Source organism: Vigna umbellata, chromosome 1 (genome assembly GCF_029865625.1).
Source record: "Vigna umbellata cultivar VRB3 chromosome 1, Vumbellata_1.0, whole genome shotgun sequence".
NCBI lineage: Eukaryota > Viridiplantae > Streptophyta > Magnoliopsida > Fabales > Fabaceae > Vigna > Vigna umbellata.
In genome coordinates, this window is record NC_142165.1 from 12,724,328 (window position 1) to 12,751,798 (window position 27,471).

Here is a 27,471-nt window from a genome sequence, read left to right on the forward strand (position 1 = left end):
AAAAAGGTAGAAAAAAACTATCTAAAATTAAAAAAATTAGCTTCTCTCCATAAAAAGACTTGCCTAGTTCTTCCATGGTAACGAATGATCTCAAAAGGGACCGAACCACCTTTTCCAAAACAGTAACGGTCCATGAAAACTTAACAACCCTATTGATGATAGACTTTCCAGTTACAACATCGATAACCACTTCACTTCCTTACAATTAACAACAGCTTTCTCGCTTGTATCTTTGCCTACATAGTCAACTCGTTTTGCTCATATATGCTACACATTTATGTTTGTATAACCAGTTGAATTTTTCTTTAACTGTCTGCAAGTACTTATCTTTTTAGCTGTTGACAGCTTCTAATGCAGGTTTACAGATATATATATATACACTTTCAACATCCCACACAAACCTTATGTTATTATATAACATAAGGTCATTGTTATTTTTTAAGTACTTGTAATACACAATAGTTATGTATATACACGTATTTCCTCTGCAGCAAAATACCATGAAAATGGAATGTCTTACAATCACAACTGTGTTACAATATCATAAGTATGTAATGTGGAAATTAATACTATGTTTGATTAATAATACATTCATGAAAATGTGAGGACAGCTTGTAATCTTACCGGCAAAAAAAAAGGAAAAGGGCACTCGTATTCACTACTCTCCCCACATATTTTAGTAAACTCACCTACCCTCTGCCATTCTCATTTAGTTCGAAATGACTCACTTCTAGTTTTACATATTTGGATTTCTTTTTATCCTTTGAATTCTTCAATTGGCTAAGTTAAATAGGAATTTTATGCTGGTGTGCAAAATGATAATAACATAAATACACATACATTTTAATAAATATCACTATACCGGTATTCATTACCATTTATGTGCTTGACATGGAAACAGAATAGTGAACAGTAACCACCGTGAATACTGAGTCAAACATGCATCCAACAAAACTACTTCTCTAAGCTAGGTATCTATGTAAAGTGAAAAAATAAAATGAAATAATGTATCACATATTCATCATTGATTTGGATTAACTTATCTTAGTAAAAATCAGCAATAAATGTATCTTTACTTTCCTACTTTATACATCTATTAGAGAGATAAAGTACAAGAAATAAGACATAAAGAAAGAAGAAAAGGGAGGAAAATTGGTAAGTTACAGCAAGCTTGGATGTGATTTGTAGCATTATATGCCAAATACACTCACCAAGCTAATGAGTAATTTCAGTTGAATCCAGCAGAAGCTCGTGATCGACAAGAAAGAATGCCGTAGTTAAGAGAGAGTGCACATCATAGGGGTACGTGTTGAACTGAATTCACGTCCAGCGTTTAAAGCTATTTTAGAAAATTCAGGCATTATTGCATGAAGTAGTAGTAAATATGGAGTAAATGCACCTGCAAAACATCAACTAACTCTCATACTCCTCCACCTGCTAATATTTACTCCACTCTGTGAACCATCTTATATAGCATTCCTACTTCACTCCCCTCTCCACACTCAAACCTTCCCTTCTCTTCTTTCTCAGAGTGTTCTAAGCAGTCAGTGATAATGGGTAGGGAAAAACACAGTCCTACTTCTATCACTATCTTCACATTGCTAGTTGGGATGCTTTCCCAGAACCTTGTCATCCCTGTGATGTGTTCCACTACCCCCGTTGAGGACCAGAAGAACAACCACTCTTCACGTCCACATGCAGAAGGAGGTTCTCCCACAGATTCATCAAATTCTTCTCTGTGTAATTCTCTAACCGAATAATACTTTTTGTTTCATCGTTTGTGCAAAATATATAAAGATATATAACATTAACGAGCTCTTCAACTTTCCTTGATAGCTACAGTAGGTCATTATTCAAATTTGAAAGTATGAAATGATCAGAAGCTCATAAAGATACCTCTTTGAAGTTTAACTTTCTAATCTAATATTATACGTTGCTTTTACTTCTTGAAGGTTCATACTGCTCTCCATCTCATGGCTCTGGAGGCAGTGGTCATGGAAGCACACCGCATTCTCATCATCATGGATCACCCTCTCATCATGGAACTCCATCACATCATGGATCCCCATCACATCATGGATCCCCATCACATGGAGGAAGTTCCACTCCAACCCCATGCACTCCCCCAGGTGGTGGAAGCTATGATCCAACTCCATCACCACCCTCAGGTGGTGGAAGTTACAATCCAACCCCATCAACTCCCCCAGGTGGTGATGGAAGTTACAATCCAACTCCATCAACTCCTCCAGGTGGTGGAAGCTATGACCCAACCCCATCACCACCCTCAGACGGTGGTGGAAGTGGAAGTTACAATCCAACCCCATCAACTCCTCCTGGCGGTGGAAGTTACAATCCAACCCCATCAACTCCCCCTGATGGTGGAAGTTACACTCCAACTCCATCAACTCCCCCTGGTGGTGGAAGCTATGACCCAAACCCATCACCACCCTCAGGCGGTGGATATTACAATCCAACCCCATCAACTCCCCCAGGAGGTGGAAGCTATGATCCAAACCCATCGCCACCTGAGGGTGGTGGAAGTTACAATCCAACCCCCTCGCCACCTGATGGTAGCAATTGTGGAACTCCACCACAAGAACCCTCTACTCCAACGCCCTCAGTCCCAACGACACCATCAACCCCTTCAACACCATCAAATCCTCCCTCAGGAGGTGGTGGGTACTACAACTCACCACCAACTTATGGAGGTGGTAGCCCCCCAATCACTGTGAGCCCACCTTCGGTCCCTATTGACCCAGGCTCCCCCACTATCCCCTCCACACCCCCTTACCTTCCTTCGCCAACTCCTTTCACTGGTACATGCAAGTAAGTTCCCTTCATTACATTGCACGGTAAACTATCATATTGACATACAGATACTGTTAAGTAACCAATTGATTGTCCTCTAAATTGCAGCTACTGGAGTACTCACCCAGGAATCATCTGGGGATTGCTAGGCTGGTGGGGAACCTTAGGCAATGCATTCGGTGTCTCTAACGTGCCAGCTTTTGGTGCCAGTCTCAGCTTGCCACAAGCACTTTCCAACACCAGAACTGATGGAATAGGAGCACTCTACAGAGAAGGGACAGCTTCCTTTCTTAACTCCTTGGTGAACAACAGGTTCCCTTACACAACTCAGCAAGTCAGAGACAGTTTTGTAGCATCTCTTCGCTCAAACAAGGATGCAGCAGCACAAGCCAACCTCTTCAGGATGGCCAATGAGGGGCGAATGAAGCCTCGAACATGATACAGTCAATTTGGTTTGTGTGTCAGTTTCTTTTGTTAAGAATGTAATATCCAAGACTTCAAAGAGTGTGCTATTTAGGTTCTTATCATGGGTAGGATGGATATCGTTTTACTTTTCAAGTTTATGTTAGCCTTTATGGTTCCTTATTTTGTAATAAAAGTAATATATATCGTTACTTCTTTTCACTATATATGATAAAATGATAAGTTTTTATTAAGTCAGATTATTTTCATTATATAACAATCTCATCAACTCCGCTGAAACGGAAGATAAAATCATAATTGCGATATTATTCATCAAATAAAAACTGACGATTGTTTTATGCATAATATATAAAGGATACTGATTATCCATAAAGTTTAATCTAGAACTAGGCCTATACTAGATATGTTGATTCTTCATGCAACATGAATTGCATTCAAGTTAAAAGATCGATTTAAGGAGTTTTACAAACATAACCAAGGTCCACAATATAAAGTTTGAATTTTTCTAGAATTGTTTCCTAGTGAAGAGCAAGGGAGAATGGATTTGTTGCCAATATAATATAAAAAAACAAAGACAACAGATGGACCAAGATGATAGCAGGGGTGCCCCTATGTGAATTGGGAATGATGAGTTATAGTGGCAGAGGAAGTATTAAGGCGTCATGTGGGCTCTAATTAATGCCTTTTAAGTGCCTCAACGAGAAGTGTACAAGGCTGTGAAAATGGTCCAAAACAATTGCATTGGTAGGTAAAGACTATAAAAGGAGGGTAGTCTTCCCAGTGTAATGTAAAAAGATTCATTATAGTTGTAAAACACAAACATACAGGCAAAACCCTACACGTTACTGCAACTTACCAAATATTGATAAAGATAATAACTGAGATCTTAAAACACCTCTACTACATTAGAGTAGTTCGTAAGAATTGAAAATTGCTTGTGTACATATACCTAAACACACTTGTCTTGATAATAAGCAATAAAAAAATCATGCATCGTTTTCTACTTTAATTCAAAAATCCATGTATGAAACAGTAAGAGTTAAATACGTTTTGGGCGATGAGGAGAAAAAAAACTTGAGAAGTTAGATTGTACTTTTTGCAAAACATTTATATTAGTTTATCCGAATGAACTGAAAACTTGAGAAGTTAGATTGTACTTTGAGCGACATAACTGCCGTTTTTCGGGAGCATTCTTGAGCTTAGAACCTCCACTTGCAGGAACAACAGCAGCACTAGATCATGACAAGAATTTGGATGTTAACTGATAAAAGGGAAGAAAGTTTCAGTTCATAGTCCCGTGCTCCCTTATTTCAAAAACCTTAAACCTTTGGATTTAAAGCAAAAGATAACTATAATCTGTTCCATCCTCTCCCCCTCCCTGTCAACTTGGAGGGTAAAAGGAAGCGTAGGAACAGAGAGGAGTGAAAGGAGTCTCCCTGATTCCATTCGTTTTGGCTGACCTTTCTAAACATTCAAATTCCAACAATGTCATCCTTTACTATCTCGTATAATTTTTCTCCTTTCCACCCCTCATCGTTCGAAAAAATTATAAGCACTCCTGCAGAATTTGTTTCAATTAAATTAACTTCCTTTCTTATTCAACATTATGTTAGCCTTTGGCATTATAAATGCATCGTACAAATATTTCCACATTTTTCACCGGTTATAGATGTCAACTTGGGTTTAGATCACAGGATAAATAAGTCTAGTAGTCAAGCGTGCAAGGTCAGGCTCATAATTTGACAGCCACAAGGGTAATATAAAACGCAACTCCACTAGAGTATTCAAATTTCAAAGATTAAACCAGGATTGGTGCCTCAAATCTCAAGAAAAATGGTAGAAATATTACAATTTTAACCAAATCTAGGATAACATTCAGCATACTGCTTGCTAAAGCGCAAAGGGATTGGTGAAAAGGTTCAGAGTCATACCTTTCACATGTCCCACACCCATGAAGAAAGTTCAGCCCTTGAGACTTGGTATCTGATAAGAAACCACTGTAACAGTTTCTACATGAAGTCAATGGATCTCTGATTGAATTTCAGAAAAAGAAATTGAGAAGAAGGATAGCTACATCATATTCAAGTGGTTTCAGTGCAGGAAAGTTTTGATCAGCTCCTGTGAGATTCAAACCATTTAAAAATTTGGTCGGAATGCAAGCTAGTCATCTCATGGTAAGCAAATGCAAGGTTTAGCTCCTCTTGGACATGAGAGACCAGATTATTATCCAGCACAAGAGTTTTCTTCTCCTCAAGAGCCTTTTTCCATTTGATTTTACGCCCATCTTTTTTCATGTAACCATTTTTATCAATAAAGCCCTTTTCCTGAAATAACTCGAATATCTTTCTAGAAAGAGGCAGATCAAGCCCTGGAATTCTATCGGCTAAAGTATTGGGTGACAACGGGAATTCTATACATTCAACAACACCAACATCAATCCCTCTATCTTTTAGAACCTCTACATACTCATCAATTTTCTGCTGCCTGTAAAGATCTTTGGGCATGTGAACAAAAAGGGTAGGTGGGTAGTCCCCTCTAATATCAATTTGCTCAAACATCCCCTCCGCAATCATGATCACGATACTACTAAACTTCATAGCAGTGGCAAGCACTGAAACAAAATACCCTCCAGAAGAAGCACCCAAAGCCACAAGGGGAAGCTTCTCAAGCTTCCTTCTACCAGTCCACCATTCTATAATGTTTTTAACAACCAACACCTCTTTGCCAAAAGTCCAACATCTCTGAGCACTTGAAATTGTAATAACAGCAAAACCTTGGGCAAGGCCATGGAGTACAAGCAACCTTTCTTCAGGTAAACCAATGCAATCAGGGCATTCAGGGGACTTATCCCAAAAGTTGAGGGCCCTGCCATCGCATCCATGAGCCAGAAAGAGAACACCTTTAGGTGATTCTGGCACTTGCCATATCAAATCAGTTCCATTCCGGAACTCTTTTGTAGGATGCAAATGCACCAACGAGTCAAAGCTATTCTCTTTTTTATTAGGACGTTCATAAGTTAAACTGGGATTGGCACCATCACTATCATTATGAAATACTAAAAAGAAAACCAGCATTAATGTAAGAAACATGAGAAAAACAGAGACCCGGCAATTGAGAGCGCCAGTCCATGGCACTGGTTTGTATCCACGCTTCAACATGCTGCAAGAAGGGATGACATTAAAGGGTGGAAAAAATAAAAAATTTACAAAAATTAATTGAGAGAAGTTGAAAAACCGTGAAGGGTCGATTCAGAATCAATTGCATCATTCAAATAAGACTACAGTGTCGAACACATACTCACATGGAATTCTACCATGAAACTCCACAGTCTATAAACTGCAATTGTTGAATTTCCAAGCGCAACGTAAATCCATTAGGTGAATAGCAGAAATGTTGTGTTATTTGCACTCAGGGTCATAGAACTTAAATAAAATAGATATAGAAAATTGACGGTCAGAGATTTAACTGCTTACCCTGCACTTATCGGCTAACTGCAGCGGATCCACGTCAGTGAAGAGACAAAATGAATAATAAAAAACAAAAATTAACGTCAGAGAAAGGCGACGAGATCGGAGTTGTCCACGAGATCTAAAGACGTCTTGGATCGTTACAATTTTTTATTTATTTTGTTTTATTTTTACAATATTTTAAAATTATAACACAAAATTTAAATATTTTAAATGTTTGATTAAATTGTAAGTATTTTTAATTGAGTTAGAGAAAATAACAACTATCTAATGGTGTTTTTATTATTTAAAATGAGAACAATAAAATATAACTTTTCGCTTCACATAGTAATTTTTTAGTTGAAATTTCTTGATTTACAATGTAAAATTTATAATCTTTTTTGTAAGTATTTATTATACTTTTTTTTAGTCCACTATTATTAGTGCCAAAAAAATTCAAAACTAAGGAAACTTAGTATTTCAATAAGTAAAACATTTATTTAAAGCTTCCAAAAAATTTTAAGTGTGATTTATATATTTCAGAAACAAACCCAAATATTCTTACCCATAAGCGTTCATCTTAAACTGTTATATGAATTTATAAAGCAATTGTTATTTAATAATTAATTTTTAATTTTTAAAATAATAAAAGAAAAAAAATGTCTGTATTGTATATTTTGTAGTTCGCCACTCTAACCGGAAAATAGAAAAATAGTTCACCAAAACAGTTATTTATAACATTTTAGAAAATAGTTCACAAAATGAACAGTAATAAATAACTGATTACGCAAAAACAACAGGCTTAATTTATTTAAAACATCTCAAATGAACCTGACATTGAATTTTAAATTTAAAACCACCATTTTATACACAGAATTTATTAAAATATGCTAATGTGAAATAGTTATTCTGCGGAACATGCCATCCGTGGACCCAGCTTGCACATTTGATACATGTATGGCCATTTCTTCCTGCACCCACCTTTTTCTCTTTCTGCATTTCCTAACTTTTAAAATCTCACTTTTACCCTCGTGCATTAAAAGCTTTAACTTTGTTATCTTTCCCTTTATCATCTTTCCCTTTTATTACAAAAAAAAATTGAAAAATTAGTGTGAAAGTCACTATATAATTTTGATCTCATAATAAAAAAGGAAAATATCATCTTTATGTGATAAAATTTATATTTATCGAATTAGAAAGACTTAACTAAATTAAATGTATTACAAGCCATATATATAAATATGACTAAAAAATAAAAAGAAAACATAATATAACAAATTCTTTTAAGTAACAATTATAACCAAATTCAATTAAAAAATAATAATTTAATAATATACTAATATTAAATTCAGTTTCAGAAAATCTATCGTAATAATATGTTAATGTCTTCATCTTCAACCCACCCTATGCTTCATCTCATCTTTCGCCTTCTCTTCCTCTATCATTGGGGCATTTTTCTTTCCCCTTCTTCCTCTCCTCGGGTGACATCCTTTCTCCCTCCTTCTTTCTTTTTTTTTTCCATGGACATGACATCTCCTCTTGTTATTAAAAAATATATTTTAGATAATTCAAAATATATTTAAAATTATTTTGAGATTTTATATCTAACTCAAAATAAATACAAAAAGACTTAATACTTCTTTTGGTCCTTCGAAAGAGAGAGAATGTTCATACTGATCATATTTTTTAAAAAATGTTAAAAATTACCTCAACTTGTAAAAAAAACGGGTAAAGTTAATCCTTTTTGCTTACGGCGTCAAAAATGTAACGGCGCAATTGCCCCCTGGACAAAACATAATGACGTGTCCAGTTTATGTGATTGTGTGGCACTATGAGGTTAAAATTGTGAAAAAAAAAATATAGATTACGTGGTAGTTTTATGACTGAAGTTAAAAAAAGAGGGGTTAGGGACTGGGTTCGTTGAACTTGGTCCTTGAGGTGAGGAAAGTGTTTCTGGCGAGATAGGAATGACTTCTTCCCAAGGGTGTTCTTCGTGTTCTAATATATGAGGCAAAGGATCTTCACGTTCGTCCCATGGTGGTGGTGATTGGGGACTTGGTGGCTGTGATGACAGATGGGATTGGGTACTTGGTAGTGTTTGTGATGGTTGTGTTTGGTCATTGGCACTGAAAATAACCTAACTAGTTATTTGAAGATGAATACCAAGGAATAGTTATCCCAACGATTGGTTTACCATAAAAAGTTTCTTGACCACTTTTTTCTGACACGAAAATTAAACTCCTCCACTTCTCATATAAGTGAAATTTTTTGATAGATTTGTGGTATTTCAAAATTTGGAAGATTTTGTGAAAAGTAACTCCATACATAGATTAATAATTAATAATTCTCTAAAGAAATGAAATTAACATTACAGAAATGAATAACTCAAAAATGCATGAGGGATTTTTATTTGGAACGCAGAACAGAGAATCTGACTTCAGCAAGACAAAGAAGCAAATTGAGTGGAGAGTTGTTTACTCCTGAATATAAATAGTCTCAAAACTCCTTTGAATGGAAGCCTTAACAACATCCAATGCCAGTTGGGTTTTCCTACTAATTGTTGTTGGCCACTTCTTTTCAGGCATAGAGTTTTTGAATTTGATTTCTGACATCAAGCGATCAAATTCTCTAACCAAAAGAGTTCCTGAGGGAGATCAGTGTTTACCCATGATCACCATAATGTTTAATCACAAATCGCAATTTCATTGTAACCCTAACCCCTCTTTTTTTAACTTGTCCCAGTACATTGTCACACAATATATTTTTTTTGTCCAATTTTTTATTTTACACCTCATTCACCCTCATAGTGCCATGCAATCACAAAAAGTGAACATCTCGTTATGTTTTGTCCAGTCCAGAGGGCATCTGCACCATTAAAAATTTGAAGTCGTAACAAAAAAATGATTAACTTGACCCGATTTTTTACAAGTTAGGATCGCTTCGAACTTTTAAAAAAATAGAATCACTTTGAATCATTCTTTTTTCACGGAACAAAAAGAGTATTAAGCCATAAAAAATAAAAAATAAAAATGTAGTGGAGTGTGGAGACAGAGACTACTTAACCGTTTAGTGGGCCAGCGGTGGCACAGCGGAAAGTGGCATGTTCTATGCTTACTCAAGAGAATAACCAAAGACGAAAAAACCTCAATCATGTGCATCCTTTACTCCACAAATTTTGCCTTTTGACTTTCTGTCCTCCATCACGTTCCTCTTTTTCATATTTTTCTTTTTTCTCAAACTATAAAAAGCCATTTCCATTTTTTTATTCTTCCTTCCAATTACATTCTCATTCTTGAGACAGAATACTAGTTCCATAGGCAGAGTGAACTACTTCCACTATTTATTTACTCACAAAAATCTAAAAGTAGTAATATTATTTTTAAAAAATTACTACAACTATTTAAATATCTATCTTATTTTATAAATAAATTGTATAAAATAAAATTTCTCAGCCAATAAATAATGCCTGACAAATCATTGAAATGGTGACGTAATATAACATCATCGGATGAAGCCACAGACAACGATAGCTCATCAGTCTACAAGTAGATATATGTCAAAACAGACTACAAAATTTACAATTTTCTATATGTTATTTGAAATATGAAAATACATAATAAGATTATACCTTAAATCATAAATATTTACAGATTAAACTTCAATCAAATAATTTAACATATAAAAAAATTAATATTCATGTTAGTTCATCTAGTAAAAATCATTTATTAATCTATTAAAACTTAAAAGAAACATTTACATACTTTTAAAATCAATAATTTATTAAAAAATAAACTTAGTAAACTAAACTAATTGACTAACTTATATCTTTACGGAAAAAATAAAGACTTCTAATGTGTATTAACTATCTCGTTAATAAGCTTAAAAGTCTGAAAATTTTAAGATCGAGTTTAAAGTTTTCATTCATTAAAAATAAGCTCAATTTTCTTCCTTCTTTCTCTATTTTTTTTCTGATATGAGCCACATCTATTACACAGTACTAAAACAAATAAGAAATTTCTGCTTATTTTATAAACTGGATACTACTATTTTGCCACCCAACATATTTTTATACACATTTTATCTTCATTATTTTATCTTTCAAAATTTCCCTTATTTTATAAATATAAAAATTAATTTTTTTAATGACTAAAATATTCGTTAAAGTAAGTTGTCAACGTAAGTGATATAAAATAAAAATTCTTAAAAATTATTGTGAATTGACTGTTTTCTTTTTCTTTTACATAATATATATATATATATAACATCCATTGTACTCGTCAAATCAATCGTGTCCATGATAAATAATAATGTTATCTTAGTAGTGATGAATTTTCGTATTCATCAAAATTATATGTGTGATTATTGATCCAGACATGTAAAAATCAAATGCATACAATGATTTTGATTAAGAATATAAAAATACTTATGTTTATAAATATAATTGATATTTATAAATATTTATTACGTATGAATAATGACTCTTTTAATCTTTATTTATAAACCAATCGAGTATATGATTATTTTAATCTTTATTTATAAACGAATCGAGTATATGTATTATTATAATATTTGCATATGACAGATATTTATTATTAAAAAATTAAAATTAAAATTAAATTTATATTTAATTTATATTATATTTTATATTTTAAAGTTATTTTATTTATATTTTATTTTAAAATTTTGTAAAATATATTTTTTAAAATATTTGTGAATATCATGAGAATACCGTAAATTTTAAAATACTCAAATATTTTTAAATAAATATTTAATAAATAATGAAAAGAGTATTAAATAATTATTTTTTTTTCAGATTAAATAACTGTTACTCTAATTCATATTGAACAGGAGAAAGTGAGAAAATGCTTTTTAACTTTGTGCGATGATCTTGACTATGGTGGTGTTTCATTATGGTAGAGAATTTTCATAACAACCTCACTGGTCCAAAAAAATGAAATAGAGAAAAAATATTTATAAGGCATTAAATTATTTTAAATAAAGAATTAATAAGATACTGAAAGTACTTACTCAACCTACCAATTGGAGAAGTGTTAATATGATATACGCAATTTGACGCAAATATTACATCAATGCTTGGCTATCATATCACTCAGAAACACAAGTTAAGTAAGTTTAAGAGTTTCTTTACATTTACACTTCAGGCTGTTTTTCTTTTGAAAAATGAATTTAAGAGAAAACAAACAGTGAAAGTGAATTTAGAAATAAAATTTATGAAAATTAGTGTAAGTTTTGATCGAGATAAAAAAAATAATTTAATTGATAAAAATTGAATATTATTAAAGTATTTTTAGTAGTATAAATAAGGTTTAATAGGTTCGGAGGTCCTTATATTTGTGGGTTCGTTTCAATTGGGTCCTCCAATTTTGAAAGTGATCAATTTGGTCCCTAATTTAACAAAATTGAGTCAATAATACCCTTTCCGTTAAATGTAATGGACGACGTTAACTTTTTAAACATGTAGCATGTTGAGGCATCCTTTTATTTGCAGGTTGCACAGTTTTATTTGAAGGATACTTCAACATACCACATGTTTAAAACGTTAATGTCGTCCATTGCATTTAACGGAAAGGGTATTATTGACTCAATTTTGTTAAATTAGGGACCAAATTGATCACTTTCAAAATTGGAGGACCCAATTGAAACGAAACCCACAAATATAGGGACCTCCGAACCTATTAAACCTATAAATAATATAAAATGATAATTATTAATATTATATATAATTGTAAAAATTATTATAAAATGATAAAAAATAAAAATTAATTTTTAAAATGAAAAAAATTGTATTATTATTATTAGTATTATTATTATTATTTGAAGTAAAATATACATTGAAAAAATATATATATGATGGAAGTAAAAGAGAAATAAAGTATTAGATGGAAGTAAAAGAGAAATAAAGTAAAAAGTTGTTTTTAAGAATAGAAATAAGAAGGAAATGGAGAAAAGTTGGGTTGTTGCATGGACACACGTCAACAAGTGGAGAAAGCGTGGAGAGGTTGGAATTGAATAAATTACCATGAGAATCGATTAAGGAGTTTAATGGAACCGAATTAACACCCTCAAAATTATCAGTTGCATTTGTTCTGTTTACTGAAGCTGAATGCTAAAAGATGGGAACACAAATCAACACCCTCAAAATTGAATACAATTCTTCTTCAACTCCTTCGAGCTTTGTTTTTTTATCTTCTTCATCTTCAATAACTCTTCGTCTTCATCTTTAACATGATAACAACCATCAACCTCCAATCACCATATACCAACCTTCTCCCGGCCATTATCTCTGGCCTTCGGAATTGATCTGCTTACATTTTAATGTGGTATTTTAAGTTGAGATTTCAATCAAAATTACTGCAAATTTGAATGTATTAGCGGGGTGATGAAAATGTGCATATCTCACAAATCAACTTAAATTCATCTTCGTATATCGGCTGAAACGAACGCAGTTATCTCGCAAATCCGTCCTAGTTTTTCCTCTTGAATAGTACAATCTGATGCGAACACAATCTTAAAGTTGGTGGAGATTGTTATACATTGTTTCAATTACTTCACATATCACTTGTAATTAGCTTTTTGTCTCGTCAACAAACATCTCTCATTTTATTTTTTTTTTTGTGTTCATATTATATAATGGATTTCAAAAAGAGAACAGGTGAATTTGAAGAGATTTAAGAATAAATTAATTATTAATTTTTTAAAAAATTTGAAGGTGAGTGAAAATAAATTTAAAAATAAAGTTTGTAAAATTTAATACTTGACTAATGAAACAAATAAATAATAATAATTTATTGATAAAAATTAAAGATTATCAAAATATTTTTTTAATATAATTATTTGGAACGTTAAGTATAAAACCGAACATGTGCAACTAGAATCGAATACTCTTGTAATAGAACCAAATACGTGTCGTTGAAATCAAATACCCTTGGTCATTTTAGAAATAATAGAAGACAAACGTGACATTTTGACATAAATCACTCAAAATCCAAACCTTTCGCGGGTGACCCAAAAACATGGTATCCTTCAATTCTTCGTTGCTCCATCCTCATGACACATGCTGAAATGAACTACACAGATCTCACACGGTTTTTATCAACAGTAAAATCACCTTTTACGAGCACAATGTTAGTTTTTTCACTTAATAATAACTTACTTATTTCTATAAAATCAATTTTTTTATAATTATTTTCCCATATGTGTCACAATTTAGACGATATAAATATTTAAGATGGTTTATTAAATTGCAGCAAGTAGAGAGGTGTTTTTTAATAAAAGGAAATATTTTTAATTTATCTGGAGTTTTTAATAAAACCACTAGAATTTTCAAGAGATTCTTAAAACCGCCGGAAATAAACCCATGTTACATCACATCATTATTTTTGTAGTGTAATGTGTTCATCTCTGAAACCTCAATCCACCATGATCCACCTAACATAACTAAACTCGAAACTATTTTCATACTTTGAATTTTAAAAATTAAATATTGTATGTTTTGAGAATAATTTTGTTATATTCTAAGTTTTGGAAGTTTTGAGAATAATTTTGTTATATTCTAAGTTTTGGAAGTTTTGAGAATAATAAAAAAGCAGTAAAAATAGAAGATTGAGCAAAACTAAAATTTAGTTGTATTTTTTTTATTTACTTTTTCATGAACCAAAAAATTTGGTTTGAATTCTCTAAATCACAAGCCCACGTGTCAGAAGTAATATTTTTTAACCCATTTCTTCTCACATTGATATATTGTTTTGGGGTAGAGTGAAAGAGGGAATTATACAGCCTTATTTAAATTGAAAGATAACATAAATTAGGTCTCAAACATAAACTTAGCACACTTAATTTTTTGTTTAACCTACTAAATAAATATATACTGATTTCCAAAACTTAAATTTATATCTAATACATTAGTTGGGTAAAATAAACTACATCAAGTCATACATTCAATTCATATTTTTTTAAAAATATACTAATTAATTGAGAAAGACAAAAAAAAAAAACTCCAACACAAATTACTCAATATCCTTATCTTCCACATAAAAAAAATATAAATATTCAAATCACTCCCTATGTTATGAAGTCCAAGTAGTAATTATCCAAATATTCAGTAATCTCAGTCACACATTAAATATTTGAAACAAGTAATTGTTGCATGAATCGGTAAGGATTTGGAATTTTTTTTTATTGAGACATACTATCATTTAAGATAAACCATCAAGTTTGATATTGAGTTGAAATTTTTTATTAGAATAAATTAGAAGATTTATCACTTATAAGGTATGAATTATTTATATAAGAAAATGTATTTATTTTTATATATTATTTAACTTTTTGACGTTTACTTAATATAAAACTTTTAACTTTATCTTATATTTCTACCAAAAGTAAACCACATACCCGAATCGTAAACTCTCATGTTAAACAAATTAAATAAATATAGATAAAATATATTTGTTTTTAAATGAACTAGCATTTCAGTCAATTACAACCTTTTTGCAGATAAAATGAACCATCTTTTAACTCAAACCATATACCTAATTCTACATATATAGAATAACCTTCATTTTTATTTTATATAACTTTATTTGTTGTTTATTGTAATTAAAACATTAAAAAAAAGGAAGAAGATAAATCACGCAAAAAAGAATAGCACGCTTTTTTTTTTTTTTTTTTTTTATGTACATTTGTTTTTCTTCCTCTTGTTTTTACATATTACAAAATGCAGTGTTATATTTGGGTTGATTTTGCAGCACTATCTAGTTTTCTAAGTATACAACCACTACCACTTACCGTAAGTTTTAGAACTCTACGTTTTTTCAAAATTTGGCTAAACACGCATTACTAGTAATAATTTTTTTGGTTGGGATAAAACCCCAGTGTAGTAAGATCCAACCTACAGTCACTATTTGTTTTCTAAGTTTGCGTTCAATAACAAGTTACTGATATTTCACACGCAAATCATCATTAACTTAGATCAATATTACTATAATTAGATAAAATATAGGTATGAGAGGTGCCCATAAAATTGATGTTATGTTTGCCCAGTTTGGTCTCATCCTAAGTTAAAATTATTTCATATTCCAGTCTATTTTCTATATATATATATTTATATTTTTTAACCTTACTCTAGGTTAGGTTTATAGATTAATATTTTCATCTAATTGACATTAAAAAAACTACAACTTGTTTATAACATTATTATTTATTTAAAAATTTTAATACTACTTGAAACAATTTTGTTTGTGTCTCCTACATTCATAACATGTATAATTAAAATAAATAAAGATTGATAAAAGCAGACAAAAATCTAACATTATTTTATGAAATTGATTAAAACACTACAAAATAACAATTAAGCACTTTAAAAAATAACTAAACAATTCTATCAATTCGACATTTGTTTACTATAGAAGATAAACTCTTTCAGAATTCAAAAACTTAATTATTGATTGTTCGGTCTCCATCATACTCATTACTGTTCGGTCTCAACTTAATTATCGATCGCTCGGTCTCCATCATACTCATTACCGCTCAGTCTCATTCATGCTTCCGTCTTTCACCACTTGCTCTTCATTCATCACCGCTCGATTCCATCTTCCACCACTCAGTTCTTCATCACCGTTCGGTTTCATCTTTCACCACTCGGCTCTTCATCTCCACTGCTTGGTTCCATCTTTCACCACTCGGTTCCTCATTCCAACGCTCGGTTTCCTGATCATCATCCCTAACCAACTACTTATTGTTATGTGTAACTGTTTATTTTTTTTCTGTTTTTCTCTTTTTCTCTGTAAAAATAGGCATTAACGCCTATATCTTTGTATTGTTTTTTTTCACATTAATCAAAATACTTTTCATCTATCTTCTCATAGCGCTGTGTCTGTTATTCTTCTCTTTCAATCTCAGTTTGTAAGTTTTGTTTTCTCCTTTTTGCCATCATGCCTGCAAATGCACAACAATTTTGTCTGCAATTTTTCTCGTGAAACTCTCAATTAATGTATAAAGAGTAAATGAATCAACTTGTTATTAGCTTATTTTTATTTAGTTAATTATTTTTGAAATCAGACTTTGAATCATATGTGATTAATTCCTTAAGTTAGGCTTGTTTTATCAACCTTATTTATGTTTTTAATTTTAATGCATTAATTTATCCTGTAACAGTTTTATAAATTTCGGATTTTTTAAATAGTTTTATATGTGAAAAGATGAAAACAGTACTACTACCTTAAAGGATAGTTTTACGAATGTTTAAACAAAACGAAATAATCACGTTTTTGTATTATTATTATTATTATATATATTAAAAAATAAATAGTCGGATTAGACTGATTCAAACAGAAACTCATTATCAAACCAGTTCATTTACTCATCGTTTTACAGAAAAACTGTCATAGAACTAATTTTATAATTAATTAGTTGGCTAATATTGTTTGGACCTGTTTACCCAAAAAAACCTTTCTATATAATTTTCTTAAAATTAAAAACACAAAATCACAATGATTGAAACAATTCTAATCCGATATTATATTAGTTATATGTGGAAATAAATGTCATTATGTGTTATTAAATTCAAGTATTATGAGTTATTCTTTAATATTACAAATTATAGATATTATTTTATTTTTGTTCACTGTTATTTAAGTATTACTAATTTAATCATAATTAAACCACTAAGGGGTAGATTCCTTCCTTCTCATATCTCCATCCAAAACTCAATTGTTAATTACTAGAACATTGATAAAATCCATGCCAAGTTGTCCAGCTCTTGACAGTCAATTAGCAACTTCAATTAATTATAAAATTTCCAACTAGTTTAAAATATTTCTTTACATACCAGAAATTTAAAATGTTGTTTACTATTATAAATATGTATTATATTTTCTGAATATAAATTTGGCTACTTTTTCTAAGATAGGTATTACTTATGAAAAAAATATTAAAATTTGTAGTTTAAAACCTTCGTAATTTATGGAAATGTCCTACATTTATTTACTGTATTAATCTTTTAGTAATAACTAATAATTATTCTAAAATAAAATAAAAATATTTAGCACTTAAATTTTGCTTATGATCGTTTTCAACCCTTATTCAGTCATGCGCGTTATTGCACTCCGCTCATACAATTCAATAATACTGCCATGATTTACAAGAGCACAATTCTACATTGAAAAATGGAACAACACGTGGAGCTTTCAGATAGAATCACCGACCTGTCAACATTAGTTTCGAAAATGATAAAGAAGTTAAAGTGGTACAGTGACAGTACTTATTTGTCAACTATTCATTGGATTTCCAAAATACAGTATTACAAGTTTACATTTAGCATACTGTATCATTTGGAAATTTTAATGAAAATTGTAAGCGAATAAATTATAATCTAAATAAAAAATATTGATTTTTATTGAATATTTGCAAATTAATCTAAGGATTTGGGAGTTTCTTGTAACAAGAAAATGGTTAAATTTAATTGAAGTTAGTAAACAGCTTTTGGCATCGTACTATCATTTGTTACATGGAAAATAAGAGGAATTATTATAAAATAAAAATATAATAATTTATTAATCGAGAAATACAGAAAATGAAAATAGTGGTAATAGGAAAAAGATTTGAAAGAAAGAATTCGTGGCCACAGCACGTAATAGAGGTGTCGGTGAAGGAGTGTCAAAATAGTAAATAAGGAGAAAAGCAGTGGCAAAAGTGAGTTTGTAAATCCCCTCAAACACCAACTTGTCTCTGCAATATAATCATTTCCCGCGACTTTGATTTTCGCATTTTCCACTCGCTTTCTAGCTCTTTTGTCTGCAACTACAACTATTCTCTTATCGCCCTAAGAACTCAACCTCGTTTCATTTCTATTCGATTCGATTCAATATCCTCTTTTCGTCGTCCTCACAGAAAAAACGATCGAAACCCTGAAATCATGCGAATGCAACACGCACATCTCCTTGTGAGTGTAAGTGGCTCAGATCTGGTGCTGATTTGATATTGGAGGAACTAAGAAAAAAGTTCGGTAGAGACGAATGGAATTCGGAAGATGAAGTTCTATGTATCTGCGAAGGAGATAAAAAGAGTTGTCGCTGTTACCAAATCCGCCGCAAAGACATCTGCTCCTGCCGACACCATCGTCGGTCGCCGGGTTTCCTACCGGACGGTGGTGGCTCTCGGAATTGTGTTGCTGCTGGGCTTTGTGAGAGTAGCTGTTTTGGTGGTGGAATCTTCTGCGGCGTGCTCCACCTTTGGTAAATTTCCGACTCCTTTTCAATTTTCGCTCATAATTTTGAATTATATCTGCTTTTTTTTTAACGGTTAACCTAATTGTGGGACAAGTAAAGTACATATGAATTTGAGTGTTGAAAAAAGTCCCACCGAATCTGTAACGACCTACCGCACCATATGATGATGGAGAAGACCTCTTCTTTCAACTTATTTTCAAGATAATAAATGCATAAATTTACTATTTTATTTTTCTTCTCCATTTCTCCTCTTCGTCAAACATAATGTTTTTAATTTACCATTTTTAAAATTCTGTTGATGATTTCTTTAATAATATTATTTGGAAACTTTTTTAAATGAATTATTTAATGAGAAGTATATTTTTTAATGCATTGAATATGTTTTGTATAATTGGAGCTTTTAAACACATGCATTCACATTTTTTGTTTCAATTTAATTAGATAAAAAAAAATTTTGTACACAGTTTAAATACGAAAATATAAAAATTAAAAATGTCGAAACTTTAAATCAGTTATTATATTTTCAAATGATAGTATTATTTAAATACGTTTTGCATTTTAAAATGTTATGTTTCTTTTACTAAAAAAAGTGAAAATAATAGTTTAAGTTTCATGTATATGGATATCTTTAATATTTTGGAATAGCGTTATAAATGCTTTTGGTACTATTCCTCAATAAGAAATAATAAAAATTGATTTTAAAGGTTAATATATGTCAGTCAGGTAAAACTCTAATTTTAATGAAAGAATATAATCATTATAATATTAAGTGCAATTTAGATTTATCTTTTAACTATTAATAATATTGTAAATTATTAATGTGTAATAATTCTTAATCAGTATTAAATCTAAATCAATAATTGATTTTTATATTTTAGGTCATAATGTCTTACCATTTCTAATTTCCAAAATACCAAAAAGTATTCGATTGGAATCAAATTAATTACAATCTACTTTATAAATGTATCATATTATGTATTTATTTTTATCAGTTTATATAAAACGAAAGTTGACGCACACAGTTTTCAAAGTCTCCTCCATTCTTCTATCTTTCAACGACAAAAAAAAAAAACCTTGAACGATTAAAGATAAAATCATCTTTAAAATGAGCTCACATTTGTGACCATTGTAATTGTCACAGATTGCGTGGGATCGACATTTTTCGGCGGAGGTGACGACAATCTGGTAGAGCCAATCTATAATTTTAATCCTTTCTGATGGACATTTTGTATCATATCACTATTTCGATAAACACGTATTGTTTGAATAACCTATTTTAATAAATTATTATCATTAATTCGTTTTAGGGTGAGCTGGATAATGTTGAAATTAATATTTTATGTTTTATTTTTATGAAATCATCAGGACACTAAAATATATATTTGTTATTTTCTTCAAGTTTTTAACTTTCGTATTTATTAAAATGTGCAGTCATGAATAATTCCTAATATGATTTGAATAATTAATTTTGCTATATTATTTTATTAATATAGATACATATATATAATTAAGTGTGTGAATTATTTAGTTAATGTTATATTGAAGTCTAATTATATTGAAGGAAGAGTAAACATTATAACATGTTAGTATTGGATTTTAATACGAGCACTATAAACAAGAACGTGAAAGATTCAGAATCTCCGCCATAGGCATTCGCGGGGCGTTCAAATATGGTAATGACATTAATTAAAATTAATAAGGCAAGATAAGATATTGGAAGAGAGACTTCAAATGATAATTATAGGTCACAACAAAACAACTGTAATCCATTGTTTGATACAAAATTTCAATAAATTAAACTTCAGAAATTTGGTTACAAAGATTCAGAGATGTATTTTGATAATAATAAGTACTTTTCCATTTCCGTTGTCCTTAGAACTTTTTTAATTTTTAGATTGCCATGCTTAGAAAATATTAAATAAAATATCAAATCTTCATAATTTCTTTGTAACGTAAAATTAAATTTTACGGTGTTAATTTTTAAGATGGTATGTTATTAGACGTAAATTCAAATATTAAAAGTATCACCCAGGTACTTGCTTTTTACATCCTTATAAAACAGTTTTGCTATCTCAATATTTTATAAAGCTGACTGGAAAAACTTAAACACTTTGATAAAAGAAGAGGAATGCTTTTATTTATAATAACATGTTGTAAATAAGTGAAGTTTATAATGCATTTAAATTTTTATAGTAAAAAAAAATGTATGCATGGACAAATAATGAGTAATGAGAACTCATATTTTACATTCCCGTGACTTTCATTCCCGTTTTTACGATGATACTGTGTGTATATACATGCATGAAGAAACTGAGAGAAGAGCTGACCAGAGCACTAATAGAGGCAAATGATGGTAATAAGGCAAATGAAGGAGGAACACAGTCATTTAACGAGCTTGTCAAAGTGTTGGCGTCCAAACAAGACCTTAAGGCATTTGCTTTCAAGACCAAAGCCACGGTACACAAATATCCACTTTATTTTAGCCACTTCTTCTTAAGATAACTACGTATCATTCACTGTTCCATAATTTTTGATCCACCAGAAGGTAGTTTGCAATGGACTAAAAATAATATAAACATCGAGTTCATAGCTCTTTTGAAAATTTTCGATATATCGAATATAGGTTAAGAAACCTTAGGGGTGAGACAAAAATCAGTGTTTAGAAAATATCTTTAGCTTTTACATTTGTCATTTATTAACTATTATTCTATATGTAATTCTTCCTTCAATTATGGACTGCCATGCAGCTTGTACTGTACTGCTACTGTTGTGTTGAACACAACGTTGTTTACAACTATGAATGGCAAAATCCATCTGAGCTATGCTAGGTCTTAAATTATTTGGGAAGCGGAATCATATTCTTATAAGTACGTTTGACAGAGAACTTTAAAAACAAGTAAAATTATACAAATACTTACTAATTTAACTAATATAACACTTAGAAATGTCACTGATTATGTTGATATGTATACGTAGCTATCAGAGATGGAACGTGAGGTGCAATCAGCTAGAAAGAAGGAGTCACTTAATTGGTATATAGCGTCGCAGGGAGTTCCCAAAGGTTTGCACTGTCTTTGTCTGAAGTTGGCTGAAGAATACACTGTAAATGCCATGGCCAGATCTCGTCTACCTTCTCCTCTACATGTCTCTCGCCTTGTTGACCCTACACTTCACCACATAGTTCTCCTCACAGACAACGTCCTTGCAGCTTCAGTTGTTGTAGCTTCCACCCTTGAAAACTCAGCCAACCCTGGAAGATTAGTCTTTCACGTTGTCACCGACAAGAAAACTTATACTCCGATGCACACCTGGTTTGCCATCAACTCTATTAATTCAGCAGTTATTGAGGTTAGGGGCTTACACCAATATGATTGGTCTAAAGAAGTGAATGATGGTGTCACAGAGATGCTGGAAACTAATGATTTAATTTGGAAGCACTACTACAACAACTATAAAAAGAAGGAGCTTGAGCACAATGAAGAGGATAACAGATATTTAGAAGCTTTAATGCCAAGCAGCCTTTCCTCGTTGAATCAACTCCGTCTCTATGTCCCTGAGGTAACTAATTAGTTATCTTTTCTTTCTTATTTTTTCTTGCTAGCCCTAACATCGAGGATTTTGAAAATGGTGTCAGCGTTTCAAGGGTTTTGTGGCGTCTGCCACCACAAATATCTGCAATATATTAAGGAATGATATGAGATCACTGTTACCTCAATATAAAACCTTTCCTATGATTTTAGAGATTAAACAAAACAAATGTTCAGTGATTATTCATGACTGTTTCATAATGTGAATTTTATGGACCAAGGCAAAAAATGTCAAGGTTTTAAAAAATGTCAGCGACCGTAATTGCAGCAGTGTCAAGGTTTTTGTGCTGTCTTAAGGACTTAGTAAGAACTTGACATGTTTCGTGATTTTTGTGGTCCGTCACAGCTGTTTCCAGATCTAAACAAGGTTGTACTGGTGGACGATGATGTTGTAGTACAGAAGGACATATCTTTTTTGTGGGAACTAGATCTTAATGGCAAAGTGAGTGGTTCCGTGTTCAAGTCATGGTGTGAGAATAGCTGCTGCCGTGGAAACAAATACGTCAACTTCTTGAACTTTTCGCATCCTATCATATCATCCAACTTTGATGGTGACAAGTGTGCATGGCTCTTTGGCGTGAATATATTTGATCTTGAAGCTTGGAGGAGATCCGATATTACTGAGACTTATCATTACTGGTTGAAGCTTGTAAGTATTGTACGAGGCGTTCATGTATGATTGCATTCATAAATGTTTGAGAGAGAGAAAGAAATATTGTGCTTTAGATATTCATTAAATTCATTATATCATGAAGGGTGCTGTTTAGTTCTGTTAATTTTGTGATTATGATATTAAACTACATGCATACGATTTGGTTTGTTGCAGAACGTGAAGTCTGGGTTGACATTGTGGAATCCTGGAGTTGTTGGACCTGCTTTGATTGCTTTTGAGGGTGAAGTGCAGCCCATAGATTCATTATGGCTGGTCACTGATTTGGGTTATGAGTATCGATCAGAAGAAGAAATGAGCAATAGCTTAGAGAGAGTTGAAGGTGCTTCTGTTGTTCATTTCAATGGCCCAGCAAAGCCCTGGCTCGAAATTGGTTTACCTCAGGTTCGAACTTTATGGAATAGATACGTAAATTTCTCCCATAACTTTATTAGGAAATGTAGCATTATAGAGTGAAGAAATTACAGATCCAAAGTTCATCTTCAGATACCACCAATAATCATTATCAGAACTTTTCATAGTTGTGGGACTTTTTTACTAATATTTTTCTGTAATTTTAAAAAAAAAATATAGATAAGAAATTATAATTTTATGAAAAATCTGAAAAAAATAAAAAAGTCTCACGAGATGAAAAATTCTAATGATGAATAATGCATGAAAAAAGAGAGAAGAAGGTTTTGCCTTCAGTCCCTGTAACATGCATTCATGCATATATATAATCGTCCATACATATACAAATAGCTTAATTATTCTATACATGAAAATACTCTGCCAGAAGAAGCTACAGCAGTTAAGTATGAAATGTAATTTCTTTATAAAATTATGATATTAATCGTCTTAGTAGACAGCATTTGTATCCTGTTGGATTTTAAGTTTCTTTCTTGGCTTTTAAGTTTATAGCAAGGGTTCTCAAATTCCTTACACTTTATTAAAAAAAATATTTTCTACATTAATTATTTGGGCTTGATCTTTAAACCATTTTAGATATTATCTATTTCCAGCGTAATTGTGAAAAGCTGAAAAGGATGAATCTTATCCTATTTAAACGTTAAAAGGGATTAAAATATATGATAATGGTGTAAATACTCGACAAACCATTAGAATAACAAGTAATTCTCACTTTAATAACACATAAAATTAATATATAACATGATAACCTTAAAATGTATCACAATCAATCATTTTACATTTCAACATTCAAGCCATATTTTAAGTATCAATAAAAACCAACCACTTTACACTCAATATATGTATGTTTTAATTATATTTTCTAATTTTTTAATTTAAAGTATTAATATACTATTATATTATTAAAATGAATGATAAGTATATGTTTTTTTAAAGTATTAAAGTACATATATTTTTATCATAATAATAGATGAACTAAAAATATAAAAAAAAATTACTATAAGAAATGAAAGAAAAAAAAGATACATTTATGTATTCAAAAAATAATTAAACTTTAAATACAATATTTAAGTTTAATTAAATATTGTCAGGCCTCGTTAAACGCACCCAAAGCCACTCCCGTTAGGCTCATTAAAACGCACCCAAAACCCCTCTGAACGGACGCCAGGTGTCAAGCAACGAGGATTCGAAAATCAGATAGTGAAATGCAGGTGTCAGCAGATGAGCGGACGTTCGTCTTAAGCAAAACTGAGTTTTTAGAAAAATCACGTCCCACTCTCTGCATGCATCTTCTCCTCCAAACTCTGATCTTTTCAAATTCTCCTCCTTCTCACTAGAAAACTCTCCCTTCTCACTAGAAAACTCTCCCTTCTCTCTAAGAAATCTTACCGTTTCTTTTCTCCGATCACCATTCAGGCACCGTGGAAGCGTCGTTTCCGGCGCCCTGAGCTTCATTCTGAACCGAACAGCTTCGAGTTCTGAACTGGTAAGTTTCCCATCTTTAGCCGTCCGTTCTCTGGTACATGCAAACCAAGTATCGGTTGCATGTTGTTACCTTGTCTGAACCACTATTGGTTTTTGGCTGTTTGGTTAGTTTGAAGAGTTGTGGAACGTCAGGGTACAAAGATCTGTAGTCAGACGAAGCGTATCCTGTCTCTAGGACGATCGTTCACGCTCAGAGGTAAGGGAAGCTTATTTAATTTAATCTGTATGTGTATTATGTTGAATGAACGATTGTTAATGGACTGAAATGAAAATAATGCATGATGATTGATATGTTTGGATTGTATGAATGTTGATATGGATTATACGAAGTAGGCAAATTGATTATGATATGAATTTTATAAAGTTATGAAATTATGTAATGAGAAATGACTTGAAGATAAATGACTCCTGAATATGAAATTTCCTATGATAATATACGTTCGTCATTGAACGGTCTTTGACCGTTCGGTGTTTCTAGTAGACTCTTTTGAAATTGAATTCTTTCATTTGGAAAGAATTCTAATTGAGGACGAGCGTCTTCTTGTGATAGTACTGGGCTTGAGCGTTCGGCCAAGCGTAGTTGCATCTGAGTATTCGGTGATGAACCTGAATGTGGTAAATATATGTATTTGTATATCTTGATTATTCGTAAACCCCACTCAAATAGTATATGACTATATTAATCAAACCCATTTTCTATAAGCTTAATAACGTTTGGCATTATACCAAGTGTTTGTTCTAAGTAAGTGTTTGGTCTCACCCCAAATGCTCGTACGGAGTAGCGCTCGGTCTTACACTGAGCATTCGTACTCGTTTCTCTTACAATCTATCTTTACGAAAATGACGTTCGTCCAACTTCAATAAGAACTTTCTTCTCTATCGTGCTCGGTCATTGACTGGCATACAGATTTATTGATGTAAAATTTAAATAAACTAAGTATTTTTCAGCGTTCGGTTAGAACTCTTAAGGGTCAGTTCATCTAATTGACTCACTTTTTAAGTAACGTACGGTTTAGTCATTCTTGCGATATGCAGTTGATTTCGGTTTCTTTCCATAATCCATTAGTGACCCTCTCAGTCTTATTTTATTCTAGAACTGGAGACCTCTCGGTCTCGTTCCAAGTGTTCATCCTCGTTCTGAGTGAGGATCGAACGTTCGGTATCGAGTATCCGTAAGAATCTTTGAACAAAGATGAGATTTAACTTATTACTAATGAAAGATGAATTTGAGAAAAATTGATAATGAGAGATGAAGTTAAGAATGATTAAGAATGTGTTATGGATTGAAAATGTTGGATTTTGAACGAGTGTTCCGGGGAGGAACAACTCATGAGTGAATATTTGAAATTTGTAAAGTATGACTGTGGTAATGCTAAGCTGTCGATTCATCCTGATGTTCCGTGAGTACTCGTCCTCACGTAGAGGATGGTAGGTCATGTGTGGGAACGGCAGGAGGTCCTAGTCCTTAGGGGTACTTTGGACAGATAGGACTAACCTCGGGTGGCAGCTGATGAGAGTATTTCAGTTACTACATCACCCGGGTGCACGAACGTCGTAGCTACACAGACTTCATACAGTCCGGACAGTCAGTCTAGTATTAGGAATTATATGTTACGTACACTGGATTTGCCTTGTGCGTTTGATTGCTTGAAGTGTATGTTTATACTTGAATTAAATTACATAAGCTTACCCTGTGTTTTCCTTGTGTTGTCTCGTCTTGTACGTTCGTCTTGTCGTTGCAATGATCATCCGTGTGGATGTGAGCAGAAGGAGACGCGCTGCTGGAAGAGGCGTTGGAAGAAGAGAATTTGGTAGAGGTAGAAGTGAAGACCGAACAGTAGGACGTTCGGTTAGTAGTTTTAGTTATTTAGTAAGGTGGTCGTTCGATCACCTTTTTCTTTCGTTTTGTATGACCGTTCGATGTTGGTTTTGTAAAATGTTCGGTCAAATATTGCTTATCTTATACAGTTTAGTTTGTAGCACTATGTAAGGCCGTTCGGCCGTATGTATGCATCGTTTTAGTGTAAGATTGAACTGATATATTATTAAATGTAATTAATTCTATTATATGGTTTATTACTGTATTTTTGGGATGTTACAAATATAAATAAGGAAATTATATTATAATAACCAAACATTTTCTCAACCTTTTTTTTTTCTTTAACACTATAAACTAACTAGGTTACATATATAGTATCTTTTTAATGATCTTATGATATTTTAGAAACATATACAACTGAATCCTAAAGTTGATTTATACAGGTTCAATGATGTTATAAAGATAATCCTATAAGATCAACTATTTCGGAGTTTCAATGAATATGATCCAATGCCATCATACAAAATCCCCCAACATATTTATTTTATGAGTGATCTTTTATAAAATTCTTTTAGAGTAA

General features: G+C 31.8%; 3 protein-coding genes and 1 long non-coding RNA gene across 5 annotated transcripts; 3 read left to right on the forward strand and 1 right to left on the reverse strand.

The window, feature by feature from the left end:
* The first annotated feature begins 1,160 nt into the window (after positions 1–1,160).
* On the forward strand, positions 1,161–3,464 carry LOC124832901 (uncharacterized). The gene is made up of 3 exons (XM_047307231.2): positions 1,161–1,740; positions 1,953–2,826; positions 2,917–3,464. Exons 1-3 carry the CDS (start codon positions 1,554–1,556, stop codon positions 3,245–3,247), a joined length of 1,392 nt encoding a protein of 463 aa, XP_047163187.1. The 5' UTR covers positions 1,161–1,553; the 3' UTR covers positions 3,248–3,464.
* A 1,522-nt stretch (positions 3,465–4,986) lies between these two features.
* LOC124832904 (uncharacterized) lies at positions 4,987–6,684 on the reverse strand. Of its 2 annotated transcripts, none has more exons than XM_047307235.2 (2): positions 6,533–6,684; positions 4,987–6,390 (listed from the first exon to the last, which is right to left on the reverse strand). In XM_047307235.2, the coding sequence occupies exon 2, from the start codon at positions 6,387–6,389 to the stop codon at positions 5,343–5,345; it is 1,047 nt and encodes a 348-aa protein (XP_047163191.1). In that variant the 5' UTR covers position 6,390; positions 6,533–6,684; the 3' UTR covers positions 4,987–5,342. The 2 variants fall into 2 exon arrangements, with proteins under 2 accessions (XP_047163191.1, XP_087951676.1); XM_088095550.1 differs by having other exon boundaries at positions 6,466–6,666.
* Positions 6,685–18,451: 11,767 nt separating this feature from the next.
* LOC148204678 (putative galacturonosyltransferase 15) lies at positions 18,452–24,029 on the forward strand. Its single transcript, XM_088095559.1, has 6 exons — positions 18,452–18,928; positions 20,064–20,107; positions 21,230–21,379; positions 21,899–22,480; positions 22,856–23,158; positions 23,336–24,029. Exons 1-6 carry the CDS (start codon positions 18,724–18,726, stop codon positions 23,633–23,635), a joined length of 1,584 nt encoding a protein of 527 aa, XP_087951685.1. The 5' UTR covers positions 18,452–18,723; the 3' UTR covers positions 23,636–24,029.
* A 488-nt stretch (positions 24,030–24,517) lies between these two features.
* Positions 24,518–27,101, forward strand: LOC148204679 (uncharacterized). Its single transcript, XR_015783655.1, has 3 exons — positions 24,518–25,073; positions 25,182–25,268; positions 26,840–27,101. It is a non-coding gene; the product is annotated as an uncharacterized LOC148204679 (long non-coding RNA).
* Positions 27,102–27,471: the final 370 nt, after the last annotated feature.

Excerpts from the sequence above, each read along its gene's own strand:
- LOC124832901 (XM_047307231.2), top strand. The coding sequence starts at position 1,554 with ATGGGTAGGGAAAAACACAGTCCTACTTCTATCACTATCTTCACATTG. Across the intron at positions 1,741-1,952 it reads TTCATCAAATTCTTCTCTGT|GTTCATACTGCTCTCCATCT; the intron begins GTAATTCTCTAA and ends TACTTCTTGAAG. Across the intron at positions 2,827-2,916 it reads CCTTTCACTGGTACATGCAA|CTACTGGAGTACTCACCCAG; the intron begins GTAAGTTCCCTT and ends TCTAAATTGCAG.
- LOC124832904 (XM_047307235.2), bottom strand. The coding sequence starts at position 6,389 with ATGTTGAAGCGTGGATACAAACCAGTGCCATGGACTGGCGCTCTCAAT.
- LOC148204678 (XM_088095559.1), top strand. The coding sequence starts at position 18,724 with ATGAAGTTCTATGTATCTGCGAAGGAGATAAAAAGAGTTGTCGCTGTT. Across the intron at positions 18,929-20,063 it reads TGCGGCGTGCTCCACCTTTG|ATTGCGTGGGATCGACATTT; the intron begins GTAAATTTCCGA and ends TAATTGTCACAG. Across the intron at positions 23,159-23,335 it reads ATCATTACTGGTTGAAGCTT|AACGTGAAGTCTGGGTTGAC; the intron begins GTAAGTATTGTA and ends GGTTTGTTGCAG.